We start from the raw sequence: 21,789 nt of genomic DNA, 5'->3' as shown, positions 1-21,789 counted from the left end.
CAATAGTTCAAATGAAGCTGCATTTAATAGTTCAAATGAGCAAAACAATAAGTTCAAATTTTAACCAAAACATAGCTTTCAAATAAGAAAAATGGTTCAAAATGAGCTAAATTAATAATTGTGAACCAAAAAATAGTTCAAACTTCAAATGATCAAAAATTATAGTTCAAATGAGCAAAAAATAGCTATTTGGTTCATTAATTTAACTATTTTTTTGTTGCTCATTTAAACTATTTTTTGCTCATTTGACCCATTTTTTTTGCTCAATGAACCATTTGTTTGCTAATCTCAGAATCTGTATATTTTTCGGTTCTGCACAAACTAAATTTTTTTCATATCTGCAAATGAGCAAAAAATTGTTAAAATCTATAAAGAATGTTATTGTTTGAACTATTTGTCGTTTGAACTACTACACGTGGTACCATGTGCATAGTTCAAACGACCAATAGTTCATAAAGTCAATAGTTCAAACGGCAGTAGTTCAATCTAATAGGCATTAGCGGGATTGGAAATTGGAATTGATCGCGGCATTCTGCCATAAATTAGTTTCGTTAAGAACCTCAACAATACGCGAACCATTACGTCGCAGTTAACTTTTATTTTCGTACAATTGGTTTATTCAATATTTTTTTTTCATCCTTTTTTATCAAATAATCTAATTATATTTCTGAATTTTCAGATCTCATAATCCAATATGGAGCGAAGAACCACAAATAAGAAGAAATTGTCTAAACATTTGTTGGACATGAAATTTATGAAAAGAACTCGAGAAAAGACAGAATTACAGGTTAATAGGTTTAAACTAAAATGCATACTTTTTCTATAATTTACTGGTTAAGCGTTTGCTCTATAGCTCCTTGATATAAGGTTATACTGCCCTGTACAACTTTTAGACATGTTTATGCTGCCCGTCCCCCCACCTCTTTATCAATTTTGGGCATTCATATTCAGATTTGTGGCCGTGAATTGCCTTGTCCCAATCCTGTCAAAGCCGCAGCGCTAGGTCAAAAAACGGTTTAATCGTAATGTAAATATCAGAATATATTCTTAATTTTCAATTTGAAATTAAAATAACTTGAAAATACTCTTATATTTTTTATTAATATATATATATATTCAAATTTCTAACTTTTACTATTTATCATCATTCAGTTTGCCATCTGTTTTATTTATTATATATACAGGAATATTTCCAGGGTGGGGATGCCAAAAAAGGTTGAGCCCCCCCCCCCTCTTCGGGCATATTCCTGTTGGTGGCTAAATTTCTGTTAGATTTATTACTTTTTTATCTCCACCCAACTGTGAAAAAAATCAATATTAAGTACTAGGTGTAGGGTCCGGCGTTGCGTTAAAAAAAATTTTTTTTTAAAGTTTTAAACAAAAATCAATATGTTTAGATATATTCTGGAGTCTAGTTATGTTCCAATAGAGAATCTCAAGTTTGGCCGAGTATCCTACAAGGGAATGAACCCTGAGATAGAAACCATCATGTTAGAGGTTAGAGGCATCGGAATTTTGTTTTTTAACATTAAGAGGTCTTTAAATTTTATGGGGCTCAATCTTTACAAACATTTTACAATGGGTTAGTTTGTTGTTATATTGCTTAGCTTCATCGAGTCAAAAACAAATTTAAATTTAGATAAACTCCTTAAAGAGGCAGTAATTGTAATTTTAAGCCCTGCCAGATTTACAACTGTACCCTTTGGCCTTGAAACATTAATCTAATATGAATGTGGAAGTTGACGTCGTTCGTCTGACTCTAAAGTGTTTAATTCTGTAAATTTTTACTTTGTTTCATAAACACGCAAGTCACTTTTTCAGAGAAACCGCAAATGAAAATAAACATTTTTAATAAACAAATAACATCTATTTCATACTTGATCAGACAAAGTTTTGAAGAGAATCGTTGTAAATCGAGCTTTGCCATCTTTGCATGGAGGGTCACCGGAAATTACTTTTATAGTCCCTTAAATCGTGAAGAGTCTCACACTCAGGGAACCATTGAGTTATCCTGAGCCCTCAGCTCTAGACACAGATATAGTTTATCTTCAACTTTGACTTATTCTGCCACTTGTCAAGGTTCTCGCACACTTACAAGTTTTCATCTTAGGACACAACACGGGAAGAAAACCTGAGACAAGTTGAGCTGGAAGTAACAGATCAGGAGATGGCAGAGAGATACAGTAATCTGGTCGGAACCATCAACAACAAGTTCAACAAGAAGGTTATTAAAGGGAGAAGGGGTTAGACTGTCCGTGGGGGGAAGGGATAAGAAGGATGTTTAGTCAGTTACTATCAAAAAAATATTTTGAGTATTAAATTTTTCCTCTTAAAGGGAGTGTTCGCGAAAAATGAAAGAGGGTCTAGGCTATCGTCGAATCGAATTCGACGGTGATCGCTTCTATCTGTTGTGTCTATAAGGAGAAAAGAATTTGAACAACATATTCCGAAGAACGTAGGATTCATACAAATTCACGAAGTTGCAATATTCCAGATTGTAAATAACTCAAATAAATTAAACTAATCATTCAGATGTTATAACCTACAATTGTCGAATATAATTTGATGCATTCATAGCTGATATTTCATAATATTTTTTATTCTTTTAATTTACAATGTACTCGACGATATTTTGGCCGCTATGTGTCTTCCATTTAGAGCCCCTGTAATGTCGAGGGTAGAGACGCCTGGCGGCAAAATAATCGGCTTTTGAAGTAAATTGTGTACAAAAAATAAAACATCTGAATATTTTGTAAATAAATAAATCGATTTTTTAAAAGCATTTTGGATTTATTGTTAAAATATTTTTTTTTGAAGATGCACCCCACCCCCCTTTTACACCTTTGGGCTCTAGATAAAGATTGATTTTTGTTCGACTTCAAAGCTACACTCTATTTTGTAAACTGCGAAGTTATAAACGTGGAGATTAAAAAAATATATTACAAGTTAAATGTCTAATTTGTTAAACAATTGAATAGTTAAATATTTCAAACAATTCAGAAAGTTTATGGTTTTTCATTTTTCATGTTTTATTGTTTCTATCTGCAATCAACAGTTTTGTTCACTTTTCATGTTTTTGTGATCAACAATTCAGTTTTTTTGTATTTAGCGTGACAAGGAAGGAAAACGTGTTGGGAGCAAAGGAACAAATGCGTCAAATAATCCACAAATTATGGCTCAAGCGGCATCATTTCTTGCACAGGTATAAGGCACAGAATGATATTTTATTCTATTTTCTACATACATTCTACAATCTACAGCAATCCTGTTAAAAAAGAAACAGATTCAAAGATATAATTTTCTTGAATAGTTCAGAATTCCAGATTCCAATCTTTCTTTGTACTTAGAATAACAAAATATTCACCATCAATGTTTAGATTATCGTTGTTCTAAATTTCATCATATAAATTTGCACCCTAGTTCACGTAAATCAATTCATATATATGGCGGTGGTATTGGTAGGGGTTCTGGATCAGAAACATCAGTTTATAGTGTTTCTTAATTGCAATCTCACCCCATAAGTCTGGTTTAAACTTCAGCGCATGTATGAGACAGCAAGGCAGATAGTGGCGAACGAGAGCATTTGTGTAGGGGGGGGGGGGGCAACGGGGAAAAAAATTTTTTTGCCCCCCCCCCTTAAAAACCCCTTTTCTGAAAAAATATCGATACCTTTTTTAAATATATAAACTTTTCGATCATATACACACATCCATATAACAACAACAACGGGCTGAACGGGTGTGGGGTGGTGCTTCAAACATCTGGCGGTGGTCTGGGGGTTCACATTAGGATCTCTTACAGATTCCATTTCCTTATGTTCCTTATGTTATTTAAATCCACTTATGATGTTATGTTTTTAGGTGCGAAAAGAAACAGAACAGAATCTTGCGAAGAAAGCAAATTTCCAGAAACCCTCCGAAGATGAATAAAATGTTCATTCAAAAATTAATTGTGATAATTTTATTATATTTTTTTCTTGTGTCAATTTTGGAATTATTGAAATTTCAGAAAAATGGGACGTGACAGGTCTACCAGTAGCTCGGACGACAACCGGAAACGATCCAAGCGCTCCCGCCGAACCCGTAGCCGGTCTAGAGACCGTCGGCGGCGTCATGACCGGTATCGACGCCGCCGTCACTCTAGCAGTTCTGATTCCTCTGGGTCTGAACGGCGGGGGCGGAAGGAGGTTGAAAGGTTGGCGGAGCAAGAACGGAAAAAGTTGATGGAGGAGAAGAAGATTGAAGAAGAAACTAACAAGTAGGAATATTTTTAGCTTGAATTTGTTATCCTCATCTTATTCGAAAATCATTTATCACTTATCCGATTAACCCGAAAACTTAAAACAAAGAAGCCTCTACATAGGTTTACGTATTTTTAAGTATATTTTTAAGTAAAAATTCGTATGCTTAACTTTTTAGTAGAGAACTTGTGTATATTTACGTATTTTTACGTATTGATCACCCCAAGTGTTTTTTAGGTGAATTTCCAGAAACGTATTTATACGAATAATTGCGTATACTTTTTACCATGTAATTTTTTTTATGTTTTCAGGTTTTATTTTACGTATTTTTCATATTTTTTCGTTTTTTCTTTTCTTATAAAATTGTACTTTTTTAGAGTTTACAAGCCTGTTGCAAACCGAAAAATGCAAATGTCAATATTTTCATGAAACCTCAACTACACAAAAATGCATTTTTAAGTTAGAATTTGAAAATATTTTATGATCTTTTTTAGAGAATTTTTCTGTAAGAAATTTAATGCAAACATTTTGGTGAATACAATATTTCAAAATTATATCATTTTCATTAGAGTAAATGTCAGTAAATTCTCATTTTTTGATATATTGAAGTTCTACTTTCGCAGTCTTGTAACAGATATAATGGTAAGTGTATGAAGTATAACAGATATTGAATACGTATTTGTTGAAAATACCGACAAAATGCATATCTGAATGTTGGTTTAGATGGATACAGATGAAGGAATGATGATGGTGTGAATTTCTTTATATAGTATATTAGATTTGGATTGGATTGAAAATAATTGAAATCTATGAATATGAATAGTATGAATAAGAAATGTGCGGAATTAGTTGTAATAGGTTTGCCAGCCACAGGAAGTATCTCCTTGATCCCCCCTGGGTTTAAAGCTTGGCGGGATTAAAGGTCCGGCTGTGGAACTGATATTTGGACGTTGCTTCACACACCTGGTGGGTGTCTGGGGGGTCCACATTTGGGCCTCACACTGATTCCATTTCCTTATGTTCCTTATAGAAATAAAGGAACAATGCGCACGCAATATTGTAGTCCAAACTTCTTAAGTTCTTAACATGAATATGCCTTAAAAATACGTATTTTTCGTATTTGTAAAAGCTATAAATTCCGAAAATAAAGAAATGTTACGATTTTTCAAACCTAAATCTACATACAAAACCTAAAAAAATCCTGATTCATTGGATCTTTCAGATTTTTTTAACATACGCATTTTTACATTTGTCAACTACGTATTTTTTCGGATATAAAATACGTATTTTTACAAAGGAAATGGTTACGAAAATGCACATGTCATAGGAATGTCATACGTATTTATAGGTTTTCCGGTTAGTAGGGATATTGTAGACTGATGAATCTTTTAAGTCCTCATGCTCAGCGTCATAACTATAATTATCGTAATTAGTTGTTTTCATCATAATTTTTCTTTTGATTATAAATATCATTATCATTATTATTTTTACTATTATTATCATAATTATCATCATTTTCATCGTCTTTATTATCGTCATTATCATTATTATAATTATGATTTAATTTTTGATATAATTTTAATATCAGGAGAATTGAAGAACAAGTTGCTAAACGAGTTGAGGAGGAACTGGAGAGGAGAAGAGATGAGATAGAAGCAGAGGTAGTTTACAATACCATAGGCCATAATGGGATAGATAGCTATATTGATTGATTGAATTTTTGGTTGATTGATTGATTGATTGATTGAGAAAGGACTTTATAATGAGATACAAAATAGATACTGTAATGAATTGAAGGAGTGAAGTATAGAAAGATAGATAAAAGTGGTTATAGTTGGATATATAACAATTGTGAAGTGATAGATGGATAGGTAGATAAATAAGTGAGTTATTGATTGGAAAATATAACTCTATCCCGTCGGGGTTAAATTGTCATTAATAGTAAGGTAATTAAATATATAGATATAAAAAGAGAGGTTGATTAAGCAGTAGATAACTAGTAGATATTTATGCTAATTCGTTGATAAGTAGAATGATTGATTTTTAGGTTAAGTTGAGTAGTATAAATAAAGCTGGCCAGTCCTATAAACCATTTATTTGAGTTTCAGCATGAAATAATAATCAAAAGCAGATTATGATTACTTTAACCAAATGTTTGCCACTTCTTTCTCTTTTTTTGTGTTATGAAATTTTTTTTCAATATTAATATTTTTTTTTGTATCTATAACAGGGGGGTTTTGATTAAACACTGTTCAATAAAATACCCTAGTAAACTGTTTTATGAAACACCCTATTACAGTGGGATTCCACATCGAGGAGTTCTGGCAAGGTAAACTAATGTCAATAGAGAGAGAGATCGCGCGAATTTGTGTGCAAATAAATGTTAAAAACAATTTCATTAACTTCTATATAATAAAGCTCTTCGCACAGATATATTTGTATATATGTTAGCTATAGCTGGCCAAACGGCTGGCCCAAATGGGCTGGAATTTGTAAAGGAAATCCATGGTTGCACCGTTTTTTTTTAAATCAAAATTTTTTTTACTTAAAAAAAGTTCCACGGGCAACGCTGGGCACTTGAGCTTGTTTCTAATAATGCGGAAAAGTTTTCTTTATTGGGGAGTGATGTATAATTGACAATTGTAAAATTTAAATGATATTTGGTGTTAACAGAAAGAAAACTCAAGGGTTAAAGGGCCCGTTCACAAATTTGGGTAATTTCATCGTAAACTAATTAGCCTATTAGCTATTCATTGATTAAGTCTTACTTTTCAATGATATTTATGACTGGAGAAAAAGCCGATTTATCGTTAAGAATTCCAGCGGAAAGGTATGATACCTTTGCAAAGTCACTATTTAAACGTTATTTTTTTCTGTATCAACAGCCCAATAAAATCATTATAAAATTATAATATTTAAGGACATCATGTGTCAGCGATTATATAATATAAAATAAAAACTTTGATGTTAGAATTAGCAAAAATTAACATTTTTGTGTTCAAACATGAGTTAACAAATAAACACGACTTTCTCACCCAGACAAACTCTTCAATAAATCGCTGGGATTTCTGGGGAAGTAGAGAAAACTTATAACCGTCAAATGTTTGAAATAAGTTACATTAAAAAAAAATAAAATAAGTTAAAAAAAAATTATAGTTATTTACAATTAACTATTCGATACTACAATTTAATTTAATATTTGAATTTTTTTAAATCCATGACAATGACAAAAAGCATCAACTAGTGTAAATGCAAAGGTATCATACCTGGAATTCTTAATGAAAAATCGGCTTTTTCTCAGGCCACAGTTGTCTTTGAAAAGTATGACCAATACCAATAAATACCTAATAGGCAATTTAGTTTACTCTCAAATTACCCAAATAAGGTTCCTTTAAGAAATGTAACCTTGACATTTAACGCGTTTTGCGTATTTGACGAATTTGCACTGTGCCGCAAATTAGGACGGGGGGGGGGAGGGGCTTGTGAATTTTGTTTTTACAGGAATTATTCAATTTAAAAAATTTAATTGTGAGGGGGGGATAGTTGGTAACTTCAAATATATATTTATAAGAAGGGGTTCTGGTTTTGTTGATGAATTGGGTACTGGAGTGGATATCTCGGGAGGTAAATATCTGAATTTATCTGGCAAAAATAAATCATATTTTATCTCCAGGTGCTTCGTAGAGTAGAGGAAGCTAAAACTATCATGGAAGAGCAGATGATGCAGGAGCTGCAGAACAGAAAAGAGCAACAGTTAAGGGAAGCTGCAAGACGTGAGGTAGGAATATTTAGCTACTTCCGGTGACTGCTGACTTCTGTTTTGGAGCGCATCCGCAACATTTTGGATCTTCAAAACGAGCATTTTTTCAGTTTAACGGGACTTAATCGGAACGGGGATAAAAAATTCACGTCGAGAATTTTTGCTTAAAATGTTATTATTCTTATGAGGGGGAGGGGGCAGATTAAACCTTATGTATTTGGATTTAAAGTGTACGCTGCCAAAAAAAGGGTCACTTTCTAACGAATTATTCGCATAGCCGATCGAAAAAAGCCGTATAAAATTGTCCATTAACCCCTCTTTTTGGTTTTTAATTTAAAAATCGCGAATTATTCCTTTAATATTGTTTATCTTATATTTGTTAAGAGATAAGGAATAATTTTGAGAAACCGAGTCTTGGGCTTATTATCTAGTTCAGTACGAGGGGTAGTCTTATTCTACCGCAGATTAGGAGGGGGAGGGGGGGGGGTGTATCTGTCGATTGTTTGGACGTACGACACTTACCGTTCAGTGTTTATAATATTATTTATTTATTTTATCTGAAAAAGTCCATCCTGAGACCAGAATCCAGATCGAGCATATAGAAACTCAGCTTCAAACAGAGGTATCACTACCAGACGATATAGTGGCGCTGGTATGAATTTAACCAGAGGAAATATCAGAATACTTGCGCTGGTATACCGTCTTGAGGATTATTACCAGAGCTCTTCCAGAGTCCTTTCTTCCACTCTCAATCCATTTAAATCTACTATTCCACATATTCATTTCTGAAAACTAACTAACATCTTACAAGGTGTACACTTTACTGTACACTGTACATTCGGGAAGGTTTTAATCTTTCACTGAATTTGGATGTATAGAGATGGATTTAAGGACGGCTGTTTAAAGAGGTCTGAGGTTTCCAGGCTTGACCTCTATATCTATTCAGGAGGAGGAGGCGGCTCGCAGGTCCGACCTCGAAAGGATAATGGAGGAGAACCAGAGAAAGATTGAGGAACAGCAGAAAAAAATGGTGAGTTAAATTTGTTCATAGAAATATTTAAAATTGATTTGAACCTGGATAATAAAGCCGTGTTTTCAATTAATCTCAAGTCAGTATGTTTTCCAACTAATCATTTTTACCTTTACCAGTGATTTTTTAATGTCCTATGTTATTTTTATTTATTTTTAATTTGTGTAAAAATCATATAGTTTTAATCTAGTTGGTGGGTATTTAAAATAATGGCTTCGCCTTGACATTGGAATGATGGTTGACTGCTTATTATTTTTAATTGAAGATATATTTATGGTTCGTTATTGAATATGATACTTGATAAATAAATATATGTGAGATGTAATTAACTATTTTTTAAGCTGAAAAAATATACGAGATTAAACGAACTATTTGTTAGGCTGAGGAGAGATTAAAGATGGTAGAAGATCAGATGAAGATAGAACAGGAGAAGCAGAAGATGAAGAAGAAGGAAGAGAAGAAGCAGAAGAAAGAACAAATGCTAATCTTGGGGAAAGGAGACGCCAGACCGAAGATAGGATTTAGTTTGAACTCAAGTGCTTGAATATTGAGCCCCCCCCCCCCCACTCCCATAAAATGTGTTCTGTCGCCACCTCTACTATCCCTCTTTTATCACCGACCTTCTTCGCTGACAAATAGGTTCACAAAGGTTGCGAATTATTAATTTGAATTTTATGACTTAAAACTTTTCCCCTTTACATTTCATCTTTAGAATTCATTTTTTTAGAAGATTTTTTCCCGCTTATTTTATCTCTGATATTTAGATTTTCATCTTTTTTAGTTTTTGTATTTTGAAGATCGAATTCAGGAGATCGAAGCCGAGCACTTTGTCTTTTCAGAAAACAAAATGGCGGCGTTAAGATCTGTCGTTAGTCACGCTAGATCAGCTGAACATATGGGTAGGTTCTTAGATTTTTTAAATTTTGTGCAAAGATAGTAATCCCAAAGACTTTTTGGTGAATCAGTAATCCCAAAGATTTTTTGCTGAATCTTTTACTAACGTAAACCACTTGAAAGTTGAAGGAATTGTTAAACTTTTTAAAACTTGAAACGATCAATTTCATGGATGTAATTTTATAAAGTGTTTTTGTCAACAATATTATTGATTTTAAACGAAAAGCTTAAACTACCTTTTAAAAATATCCAGCTCAACTTAAACAGTAATTGAACTAGTCGGACCTGATTCAACTCCTGCTCTCTCTTTTTATTTATTACCAACCTAAAAGAACGGATGATTGTCGGTTAAATTTGTGAATTAAAATTGATTAGGACTTCGTGGATTTACAAGTTCGTGTGCAGTACTGGCTAGTGATGCATACTCACCTAAACCACAGGTAAAAAGATGAGAAGGGGCCTAGCACTATGAAATCTGTACCGGGCCGACTCTAAACCAGCTTGAGTTAGCTGTACAGTACATAAAGATTATGCAGACTGTATAAGACAGTATATCAAATGAATCAGTCCATCTTAAGTTCTAGGCAGATTCTATTGCTAGGAGGGGGGAGACAAGGATAAGATGGGGGAGATATTTAGAATTTTAATATTTTATGATTATTTTTTAATAGGCTAAGTTTTTCCCCGCCCGGAAAGATACTATGCTGCCACCAGAGACATATAAAGACAAGGAAAACATATAAACCAGGCCATTTATATTTATAGATTCTGATAACACACGAAACAGAAAAAAGGACATTTTGACTGTGCCTTCAAAACGAAAGTAATTCTTTAAGGATGGGTATTTTTTATTTTCAAAAATCATTTTCTGTAATTTCTTTCCTGGTTGAAAATATTTGAACTACGTAAAAATCTCTTAATGTCGGACGGGTGGATATTGATGTTGACTCAAGGTTGTGTTGGTAACAGGAGGAGGAACAGGATTAGGGAAAGGAATGACGCTTAAATTTTCCCAACTCGGTGCCAAGGTAAGGATTTTATTTTGCTCCGGGACCATTAACTTAGCTTGCCAGCACCCTCTGAGCTATACTTACACATTCTATAAGAACCATTTCCTTTGTTCATTGAACATATTCTTAGATATCTGTTTTGTGTATTTTTACTCTGCACATGCCATTTTATGCGTTTTAGGAATATTTTATCTAACCTGAAGTCGTAAATAATGAATAACAAACAGAAGTTAAACTAGGAACAATTTGTCATAGATTGGCTAAAAACGCAGTGGAGAGATAGTGTTAAACTTTACAGTTAATTAGGTTGCGATTGCATCCCGCCGACTTCCGGTCCTAGAATCAGCAGCTAAAGAGATATCAGCACAAACCGGAAATATTGTACTTCCTGTCCAGGTCAGATTAAAGGGATTGTGGTTATTTTTTATCTTGAAATTAGGGCCGGGCGAGGGTTTTTGTCTTCAATGCTTTCACTTAATTGATCATTTTATATTTTAGTTGGATATCAGAGATCCTCTTGCTGTAAAAGCTGCCGTGGATAAAATTGAGTCGGAGCTCGGCCTCCCAAATGTCGTCATCCATAACGCCGCGGGGAATTTTATTTCTCCAACAGAACGTTTGTCCGCCAATGCGTTCCAGACAATTATTGATATTGTACTAAAAGGAACAGCGTTCCTAACACTGGATGTTGGAAAAAGAATGATTGCACAGAAAACAGGTGAAATGATTGGGTTCATATGTTTTGTTATATGTTCACTACCTCCTTTGTTTTTTGCGCTTCGCGCAAATCTTGCCCCCCCTTACATTTATTTCTGTATACGCCCTTGACCCAAAGATATTTAGTCAACGCAGGCTTCGTCAAGTTTTTTTAAACAATTTAACAAAATTTCATTAATTTTTGTTTTAGGTGGTGTTTTCTTGGCAATAACTACTCATTACACAAACGAAGGTTCTGGGTTTGTGGTTCCATCTGCTTGTGCCAAATCAGGTAAATCAACATTTAACACATAATTTTTGTTGATAATTTTTCTTGTTCAAAATTGTCTAATACAACAGCGCTAGAAAACATGGATCTCATAGATTACGTGTAGGCACATTGTAGACGCAAAAATGAAAACACATAAAAAGCGTGACGCTCGTCGTAAATACGTACGTCGTACATATAAACCTCGTAAATAAAAACCTCGTACAAGAATACGTCGTCCCTCGCACATAAAACCTCATTTATCAATATCTCGTACATATACCTCGTAAAAAGATATGTCATAGTATTACAAAATAGTAAAAATTATATCTATATGAACATTAAACATTGATCAGATTAGTGCAGAGAAACCAATATAATATTTACGAATTTGTATTTAATTCACTGTGTTCTAACTATTTCTTGTTCTTCTAGGAGTTGAAACAATGTGTAAATCCCTGGGAGTTGAATGGGGAAGGTAGGCTTTAATAAAGAAATCAGGGGCGTATAGTATTAATAATACTCCCCCCCCCTCCCACCCCGCCTACAATTTTAATGGATTGGGGTAAGGTGAAGAAATTAGATTTCTAAAGGCAAGTTTTTGTTCGTCCTTTTTGATATCCTCCCCCCCCCCCCATTCGTTTATTTCCCACAATTCAGCGAAGAACCCATATCAAATTGTACATACCTTCTCTTGGAAAAAGGGATTTTCAAGGGGGGAGTGGGGTAGAAATTAACTTCAGTTTTGAACATGAATTTTATTTTTAGAAATTAACAAATATCTAATTGTAATACTAATAAGCAAACAGTAATTTTAGAAAATAAGGATGAAGAAGGAGGAAAAAATGTGAGTGGAATAGTAGGGTGATTAGTATGGTGATAAGTAGAGGGAAAAGGAAAGGAAAGGAGGACCCCCATCACCACTGTTTGACAAAATATAATGATCCATGCTTTGATTTATTGAATTTCTTTAAAGACTTTATCTGTTTTCAGGTACGGGATTAGATTTAACTGTATTGCTCCTGGTCCAATAGAAACTGAGGGAGCGTTTGGCCGGCTGGACCCAACAGGTAGGATACTCGAGGGGAGGAAAGCTTAAGCTGCCAATTTTTCCAGAAGCAATTCTGAGTTGAAGCATTTTTCGAAATGTCTTCTTTAAAGGAAAAATATTTAAGAAGAATTCAATGTGTTGGTCTTCATTGTCTAATTTATTTTCAAGCAGTTTTGTTTTTGTCTCACAGGATCAATAAGAATCTGAAATATTTTTGATATTAAAATTGCTGTTTGTTTGATACAAAGCTTGTATCTTTAGTGTTTGATACTTGAAGTCCCGATCACTTGAGATCAATATCTACTTCAAGAACTTTTTATTTGAGATTTATTGTTTATATCTCTTAATTTAAATCTTATAATTTTACTTCCAAAATTTTGCAACTGTATTTTTTTAAGATTCCTTGTATTGACCTTTGCAATACACTAAGATAAAAGAAAAAAGATAAAATGCTCGTTTTTTTACATGTTACATTTTCATAAGTTAAGAATGATCAAATTTTAATTTGTAAAACTTCTGAGATATTTGTAGAACCTTTAAAAGTCCAAAAAGCTTGGCCGTGAGTAGGGTGGGGGAAAAAATGTTTGGCACCTTCACCTGAAAAAAATGTATTTTTTCAGGTGAAGGTGCTAAACTGATGTTGGATGGTATACCGGTGGGAAGGATTGGAGAAATAGAAGAGATTGCCAACCTGGCAACCTTCATGTGCAGTGACTTTGCCAGCTGGATTAATGCAGAGGTTAGTTAATGGCTAATGGTATTCTTTAAGTTTGATTTGATTTGATGATTTTAAAATTGCGGGGGAAGTATCAGAAAGGATGAAGAAAAAAAAACTGCACTGTTGTTCTATATGATCATTGTACATTGTACATTGTATATATTGTACAATGTATATTGTACATTGTGTATAATGTATAATGTATATTGTACAATGTATATTGTAAAATGTATATTGTATAATGTATATTGTATATTATATATTTTATAGACGGTAACACTGGATGGCGGTGAGTTCAGGTCTCTAGCTGGTGAATTTAATAAACTAAGGATGGTGTCAGAGGAACAATGGGACTTCATGGAACAAGTCATCAGGAACAAATTAGCACATTAAAAATTAAGAAATTAGCCACTCTTCCTTTAATTTTATGTATCTACAAATATATTAAAGATTAATTAACAATTCCTTTAAACCTGTTTTTATGGAAATGAAAAAAAACATTGAAGGAACTGTTGTTGCCCGATTCACAACAATACACTTATCATCTTTAGCTGATAAATAGTGCAGAAGATGTCGTCGTTTTACTACCTTGAAAACTGATCAATTCTTATAAGTTCCATTTCTTTAGCTGATCAATAGTGCAGAAGATGTCGTGGTTTTACTACCTTGAAAACTGTTCAATTCTCATAAGTTCCATTGTTTCTGTAGCAAGAAATCCGCAAGTCACCACAGTTAAAACTAAAATCGAAAATAACTTTATTTAAACTTTTTTCATATTTGATAAAACAGTGGTTTTAAGTGTACCATTGTGAATCGATAATGCTTTTAAGGGTGCCCTTGTGAATTGGACATTCCACTCTTAAATATAATAATTTAAAATAATTTAAACAAAACAAGTTTAAAACGGATAAAAACCTGTTGAGAATAGTTAACTTCTTTGCTAATTATATTGTTCTAGGAGTACGAACAAGAAGTCAAAAATGTAATAATCCGTCCTACAGATCGTCAACATTTTATAAAAACTATATTTACAAGTTTAATATTTATTTTAGCATTTAGAAATTTATATTTTATTTCAGATTTTGAAAAAAAGGTTGATTAACTGTGTTGAGAAAGTCCAAGGATATTATTAGGGTCGGGGTCCAGGGATACCTAGGTAAGAATAAATAAATACTAAGAATTGACCACAAATATCTAGTCTTTTTGCTAGTTTTAATACAAACTTTAATTTACCTCTGATAGACAATTATTTTCCATAATTTGTAAATCCCGACACACTTTCTGGGCTAAAAAATAATGGTATTGGGCGGTTTTTAAAATAACGATTTTTTAACAAAATATATACATATGATTTTGAATTCTAGAGCTGGACTATACAGCACGTTCGTACAATTTACAATCTATTAATCCTTAAATATTTAACTGTTATACAACTGGTAACCTATTATCTACCATTTTGAGGCGTTATTTTGCACGGCAATTATCTACTATGCACTTTATATCTATGAATAAATGATAATGTGTAAGGAAGGTTTAACCTTAGAATCAGGAAATATATTTCCGTTATCATGTTTTTTTGATAAAATCAAAACATTCGTGCCAATTTTAGATTTTTGAACTTAATGATCAAAACAGAACAAAAAATTCATGAGTAACTGCTATTCAATTTAATTATTTTCCCATATTAATGAACTTATTAATTTTTTTATTTAGGTACTAAGCTTGTTCGGCTATCGTCGTCTGCCAGAAAAAAAACTCTTGACTTTAAAGGATGGGTTTGAAAACTAATGAAAACATGGATATCGAGGGAGTTGAGAACACTTTCGAAAATGCCGGATCAACTAAGACGACTGATGGATTGACTGAAACTCTCGAGTTTTTCCAGGAAATTTAGAACATCCAATACTCAATACTATTTGTTTGTATTTGCAATAGATTGCGTTATCGGAGATTTGCAATTTTTATTTCAGACAGTTTTTATGTTCTAAGGGACTGCTTTCTTGATTTTTTCTCTCTTAATTCTAAGGTAGTTTCGGTGTTCAGTGTTCACTGTTACTGCCCATTTACATGGTCACTGGAGGAGAAAAGGAACTTTTCATTTAAAGGGACTGTAAGCGTTATTTCAAGTGACCCTCCATGCAATAATGGCCATGCCCGATATCCGATTTTTGTTCTAATATTTTGTGAATCCAGGATTGTGAGAATGGGTTAAACCGTCTTCCCCCGGAGATCTGGAGAAATATTGTTTCAAGGCAATCTTACAAAATAAATATCATTGTTTAATTTCAATTAATTAGTCATTTCATTTCAGAAAACTTCTACTGAAACCTTTAACGTTTTTAGACTTTTTACAGGTTTTACGACAATAAGAGATACGGAAAAAACGACCGTTTTAAAACGAAAGTTTTTGTTTCGTTTTTGCCTGGGGTAACAAATTTCCATGTTTGAAAAAAGCAAACTTCTCCAGAATACAATTTTAAAAAGTTGGACCCTTCTTATAAAATCGTAAAATCATTTAATGTATAAACAAATTAAAAATTTCTGTAAAACGAATTTGACTATTGCCAATTGCTACTCAGGCGAAGATAAATCATTAAGTAAGGATTTAAGATAAACAATAAACATAGATTGGATAAAGCACCCAATTTCAAGGCAAAAATCTGATGGAAATTTGAATCCTATTTAAGACGGAAAGTGAAGAAGGGAGTTATGCCCAATTATTGAAAAAATCCTTTTGCGTCCAGTGGCCGAATTTAAAGAATTTGAGCGGCGGTTTAAATTTAAGCCGAGGCTTAACTATGGTTGGTTCCACTTAAAATTGTATCAAATGTTTCAAGATTTAAACCGGCGCTTAATTTAAACCGGGTTTTGGTAGATTTAAACCGCGGCTCAAATTCTTTAAATTCCATCTCAGAATATTTATATTTTTCTACTTATTGTATGATAAAAACATCTTTTCCCCTTAATTCAGAATAAAATGGATAATGGCTGCAACATATAAAGTTAATTTTTTAAGATATTTTCTTACGATTCTTTGCAGATTTTTAGATTTTTTTCATGGGATCCTAAAGATTATATAAGAATTACAAAATTAAGTTTTAAATTTTGCAAATTGTTTTTGATCTCTGAGATATTGCAGTTTTGTAAGAATTTTAACAACTAGGGTTGCGTATGAAGATTACCCTTGTGTACGTAATGTTTGCAACATGTTCAGAGGTTATCTTGTTATTTAATCTTTTGGTTTTCTGTAAACAGACCTTCAACATTTAAATTCAAATTAAGAAAGAGGCAAAAAAAAAAAATATTAAAATGATACTTGTTTGTTCACAATCTGTAAAATTTATGTATAAAAGTTTTTTTTGATTTATCTGTTATTATATTATATTAGAATTTCTTGATGCCTGCCCGTTGTTCTGGAACAAGAAGCTTATTCTTAAAGTTCCCAGTCTGATAGAGAACCAGAGAATTTGCTTGAAGAAGGTTGGTTCTTTTAATAGACCGGAGATGGAATTTAAAGAATTTGAGCCGCGGTTTAAATCCGCCAAAACCCGGTTTAAATTTAGCGCCGGCTTACATCTTGAAACATTTGATACAATTTAAAGTGGAACCAACCATATTTAAGCCGCGGCTTAAATTTAAACCGCCGCTCAGATTCAATAAATTCGGCCACCGTTTACTTAATCTGATACAAAAATGCTTTCTAATTTTGGACCTTGTATGAGCTGTAGCGCTGTTCTACATATATCAAAGGATTGATCTTAATTAAAATTACCTTTATATAATATTTAGAGTAATTATCTCTGTTTGTTTGTATGTTTGATCATAACTGATGAACCCCTTGACCGATGTGCCTCAAATTTTGATTTGGAACTTGGTAGTACCACGGGAATGTTCTTAGCTTGGTTTTAAAGGTCTAAATTGAGGTGGTTGACTTTTATAGAGAAAGTTTAGTTTGCAGACAATGCTAGTCTCCTAAGTTATTAATTGATAAAATGACTGGCTGATAAAAATGTTTTATAAAGAACCACTTTGCTCTGGTTGGTGTACATGAGGTTGATATGGAGAAAACTATTATTATATTTCAGATACGGCAGTACAGTGTGCTGGAGCACTTTGCTCTGGTTGGTGTACATGCGGTTGATAAGGAGGAAAACTATTATTATATTTCAGATACGGCAGTACAGTGTGCTGGAGCACTTTGCTCTGGTTGGTGTACATGAGGTTGATAAGGAGAAAACTATTATTCCTGAACAGTTTATCAAAAATCTGGCGGAAACATGCACTAGGCAACATTTCATACATTTATTATTGTAAAATTCAAAAAAGTAAAAAATACAGAAATTATTCCGGAGTCAAGAATTTGAACCTCCATGATGATTTATGATTTAAAAATCGTCTTTGTAAAGATTTGGCTTTGTAATGCCTAATTGCAATGTTCTGTAACATTTCTGCAACAGTAAATAGCAATTAAATTATAAACAAACAAATTCTTAATTATAGCTATAGATTACAGCTTTCCTATATTGGCATATCCATTCTCCACACTAGATCAAAAAAATCATTTACAAAGACGGTATCAAATCGTCACTTAATTCCCATTTTTATTGGGACACTATATAATGCAAAGGTTTAGAATCAACATTGTTCAGGAGATAATTATCAATAATTGATAAATATTCAAATAGGAAGAAAAATGCCAGAAAGTACTAAAACCATTTTAAAACTAATTAATATTCAAATAGTAAGTAAAATGCGAGAAAGTGGTAAAACCGTGAAAAACTAATACTGTCTGCAGCGTTATGTGCAAAGAATAGATAAAAATCAATAATCTTGATGTTAATTATTAACCTGAGAAATTTTAATTAGTTCTAAATATTAATTAATGATTGTGTCAGTCTGTCTTCACTTCTCCTTGAATACTGCAAACTTGATCTCAGTGCGCTGCTGCTTATCGAAAAATGTAAGTTTAGACCCATTTATCATCATCATGTTTACAGGGAAATTGATAAAACCCACCAGAGGCCGAATTTAAAGAACTACCCTTAGAGGGCGCTTCACGCCCATCTTCTAAATTAGTTGTGAACATGTTCTCTTTGTGTACATCGTAAAACAAAACAAAAATAATTCGCGGATTTTCACAAAAAATTTCGCGGATTTTCAAAATCTTTAAAAATTTAATGACGATCGAATTTTGATGGAAACAAATATTTGAAATTTTGATTTTTCATAAACCTTCCCTGGGGTCCCTAGATGTCCCACAAAAAATTTGGGCCCGATCGGTTCAGCCGTTTTAACGTTTATTGGATACAAACAGACAGACAGACAGACAAACAAACAAACAGACAAGCCAAATTTATATATAGATTTGAGCCGCGGCGTAAATCCGCCAAACCCGGTTTAAATTAAGCGCCGGCTTAAATCTTGAAACATTGATACAATTTTAAGTGGAACCAATCATATTTAAGCCGTGGCTTAAATTTAAGCCGCCGCTCAAATTCTTTAAATTCGGCCTCAGATTATTTTGCTCTCATGAGGATTTATAGTATTTTGTGATATTTATATTGTTTAATAATTAATTCTTCAAGTAGTAAATATTTGATTTGATCTAACTGGTAAAACAAAAAACTTTTCAATTTTCTGAACTAATATTCTGTAATGTAAAATAAGCACAATGAAAGCAGAGCACTGAAAATCTAAAAGAAATTAACGGTAGGAAAAAATATTTGCGTGTAGTTTTATATGTATAAGAAAGTTGCTGAATTGACCAAATTGACCAAATAAAGATTCCGGTTGACATTTCCGCACTTTGATCCCGGATCATAGGATTTGCATATGTTTATGATTCTGAGTAGTGAGCACTGCTTGCTAGTTTTATCTGTTCAAAGAATATTTTGGAAAGAGTTGTAGCGGATTTCAACTTATACGTTAATAAATATTTAGCTTGCGATAAACTGCAGATAGTTCGACTGACAGAAGTAGATCTGCTAGTTGGTCCAGGTAATTTCAAACCTGTAAAGTCCCTTTCTCTCTCTCTCCCCCTCCGGTCCCCCTGGATGTTTAAAATATTGTTCATTCATGCACAAAGCAAGTTGCCAAGCTTATCTTCCAATTTAATTTCTAAATCCAGTTTTCTTCTCATTTGAACTTTTTTCCGATGAAAATCTACTAAAGTCAGTTTGATATTTTTTGTTTATCAATGTTTATTTTTATTTAAATATCTGGTGTCTTGAAAAATTAATTTTTTGTTTGTTTCAGGCATTGATATGGGAAAAGGACTTTTTCATCGTGTTCTCAACATATCTCTCGACTGTAAGTAATCCTAAAAATATTGCTATTTTCGAAATTCTAAGTTACCCGCTAAGGATGAGATTTCAGATACCACTGTACAGATTTAACTCAGTCTTTTTTCTTTAATTGATGGTTTCCTGTATCTTTAAATTTTTTGTTTTCTTTGCCAAATCAAGCAGATTCAGCACACCTATCTAAAACTATATTACAGCCCTTGGACCAAACTAAACCTTCAGATCATCCTTTGTGTATATTCTGTGTTATATTTTTAACAATATTTGAAAAGTCATAATTCTAGTGATAAAACTGTTTATTGATCTCTTGTGTGCTTTAGTCCCATTCTGTGTCTGTAATATAAAACATGTTTTGATTTCACAGGGTAAACAAAAACTCACAGCCAACCATTCATATCTGGAAGTAAAGATTAGTAATACGTTGCTTACTTGTGATACTGTAAAACAATCAAAAATACAAATCATATCAGTATTACGATACACAGATACACAGATTAACATCTACTTTCTTTCTAAGATTTATTGTTAACAGTTGAATATATTTTGATCTGATTACACACGCCATATTTTTAAATCTTCCTAGACGTCTGTAATGTGGAGATTGAGAGCAACCCTTGAAAAAACGTTTAATTTTTTATTTTTAACCTTGTTGGAATTTGTTTGAAATCAGCTGTAATGGATGAAATCTTGATAATGTTTATATTTACGACCGGAAGATCAATAGTATTGGAAACGTGACACAAATTTTTGCCAAAAAAACTCTTCTCAGTATCTGCAAACATCATCATTTTCCGGCATTTATATGCATTGTGCAATGTGCATACACTAAGGGCACTTCGCACTTCCTTTCTATTGATAATATCAATTCTTCGCTTTTCTTTTTTTTGGCCAAAAATATTCAAAACAGACCGACAGACAGACAAGCTAAAACGGCAAACCTTAATATTTTGCTGTATGATATTTATGAAATACATTGAAATGTTTCTACAAATATTCCTGATGCAGGTACTTTCATCAATACTACCCCGACTCCTGATCATCTACCCCCTATGCTCCCTGTCCCCGACTACCCTGGTGTAGACTTCATGGACCCTATGGAGTTCCAGGCTAACGACGAGGATGCCCAAGAGGCTGGCGAGCTGTATCTAGAAGAGGATTAATCCACGAAATACTACCAGAAAATCCACGATTTAATATCGGAAAATCCACGAAAATGACGAAGATGTTGACTAGAAATTATTGACGATAAATACTTATTCATTGAAATCAGACACCGGTTTTGTAATAACGCTGCTCTTCCATTAAATTTATTTACAACCCTCAAAATTACATATATTTATTTATTTTATTTTACCAAAAAATAAAACTAGAACAAAATTTATTATATATCTTAGTATTAATTAAAGAACTTGTATAAACACTTATTTTTTACCTAAAATTGTGCAATTCTGAAGCATAAATTGCTTAATGTAAACAACTACCTCATTGAAAACAAAAAAAATGTTTTTGCTTAATGCTTGTTGTGTTAAAATAGGTTAAATTTATTTTGTCTATTTTGATCATGTCTATAATTGAATGTTTATCTTACAATTATGCCTAAACTTTCGCTGGGCAAACTTTGTATAGTGAAAGAGTTTTTAAAATAATGCATAATGTATGTAAATTATAATAACTTTCAGCAGACCTTAATCAATGTAACCTTTCGTAACTAAATTTTTTGCAACATTAACTTAACATCCCTTAAATCTTACAAACGGATTTTTTTTTACCGATATTGTTTATTTAAATAAGTCCAAATATGTTTTCAAAATTTATTTCGA

General features: G+C 32.7%; 4 protein-coding genes across 5 annotated transcripts; all 4 read left to right on the top strand.

Moving 5' to 3' along the window:
* Nucleotides 1-1,370: 1,370 nt before the first annotated feature.
* Nucleotides 1,371-3,985, top strand: LOC111706455 (M-phase phosphoprotein 6). Its single transcript, XM_023479333.1, has 4 exons — nt 1,371-1,497; nt 2,111-2,224; nt 3,110-3,202; nt 3,861-3,985. Exons 1-4 carry the CDS (start codon nt 1,390-1,392, stop codon nt 3,927-3,929), a joined length of 384 nt encoding a protein of 127 aa, XP_023335101.1. The 5' UTR covers nt 1,371-1,389; the 3' UTR covers nt 3,930-3,985.
* A 4-nt stretch (nt 3,986-3,989) lies between these two features.
* Nucleotides 3,990-9,873, top strand: LOC111706451 (arginine and glutamate-rich protein 1). 2 transcript variants are annotated; one of them, XM_023479329.1, is made up of 6 exons: nt 3,990-4,257; nt 5,829-5,901; nt 6,540-6,569; nt 7,914-8,018; nt 8,947-9,030; nt 9,410-9,873. In XM_023479329.1, exons 1-6 carry the CDS (start codon nt 4,013-4,015, stop codon nt 9,572-9,574), a joined length of 702 nt encoding a protein of 233 aa, XP_023335097.1. In that variant the 5' UTR covers nt 3,990-4,012; the 3' UTR covers nt 9,575-9,873. The 2 variants fall into 2 exon arrangements, with proteins under 2 accessions (XP_023335097.1, XP_023335098.1); XM_023479330.1 differs by lacking the exon at nt 6,540-6,569 and having other exon boundaries at nt 3,991-4,257.
* LOC111706449 (2,4-dienoyl-CoA reductase, mitochondrial) lies at nt 9,843-14,747 on the top strand. Its single transcript, XM_023479327.1, has 12 exons — nt 9,843-9,929; nt 10,300-10,364; nt 10,596-10,655; nt 10,878-10,952; nt 11,241-11,330; nt 11,433-11,652; nt 11,842-11,922; nt 12,334-12,376; nt 12,892-12,968; nt 13,570-13,688; nt 13,938-14,041; nt 14,626-14,747. Exons 1-12 carry the CDS (start codon nt 9,878-9,880, stop codon nt 14,651-14,653), a joined length of 1,014 nt encoding a protein of 337 aa, XP_023335095.1. The 5' UTR covers nt 9,843-9,877; the 3' UTR covers nt 14,654-14,747.
* Nucleotides 14,748-15,419: 672 nt separating this feature from the next.
* Nucleotides 15,420-21,778, top strand: LOC111706450 (uncharacterized). The gene is made up of 9 exons (XM_023479328.1): nt 15,420-15,552; nt 15,861-15,919; nt 16,831-16,883; nt 17,056-17,147; nt 17,838-17,953; nt 18,563-18,627; nt 19,608-19,664; nt 19,923-19,976; nt 20,975-21,778. Exons 1-9 carry the CDS (start codon nt 15,439-15,441, stop codon nt 21,127-21,129), a joined length of 765 nt encoding a protein of 254 aa, XP_023335096.1. The 5' UTR covers nt 15,420-15,438; the 3' UTR covers nt 21,130-21,778.
* The last annotated feature ends 11 nt before the right edge of the window (nt 21,779-21,789 follow it).

Source organism: Eurytemora carolleeae, unplaced genomic scaffold, assembly GCF_000591075.1.
Source record: "Eurytemora carolleeae unplaced genomic scaffold, Eaff_2.0 scaffold515, whole genome shotgun sequence".
Taxonomy (NCBI): Eukaryota; Metazoa; Arthropoda; class Copepoda; order Calanoida; family Temoridae; genus Eurytemora; species Eurytemora carolleeae.
Note: the sequence above shows the minus strand (reverse complement) of the source record. Positions and strands in the feature narration are given on the sequence as shown.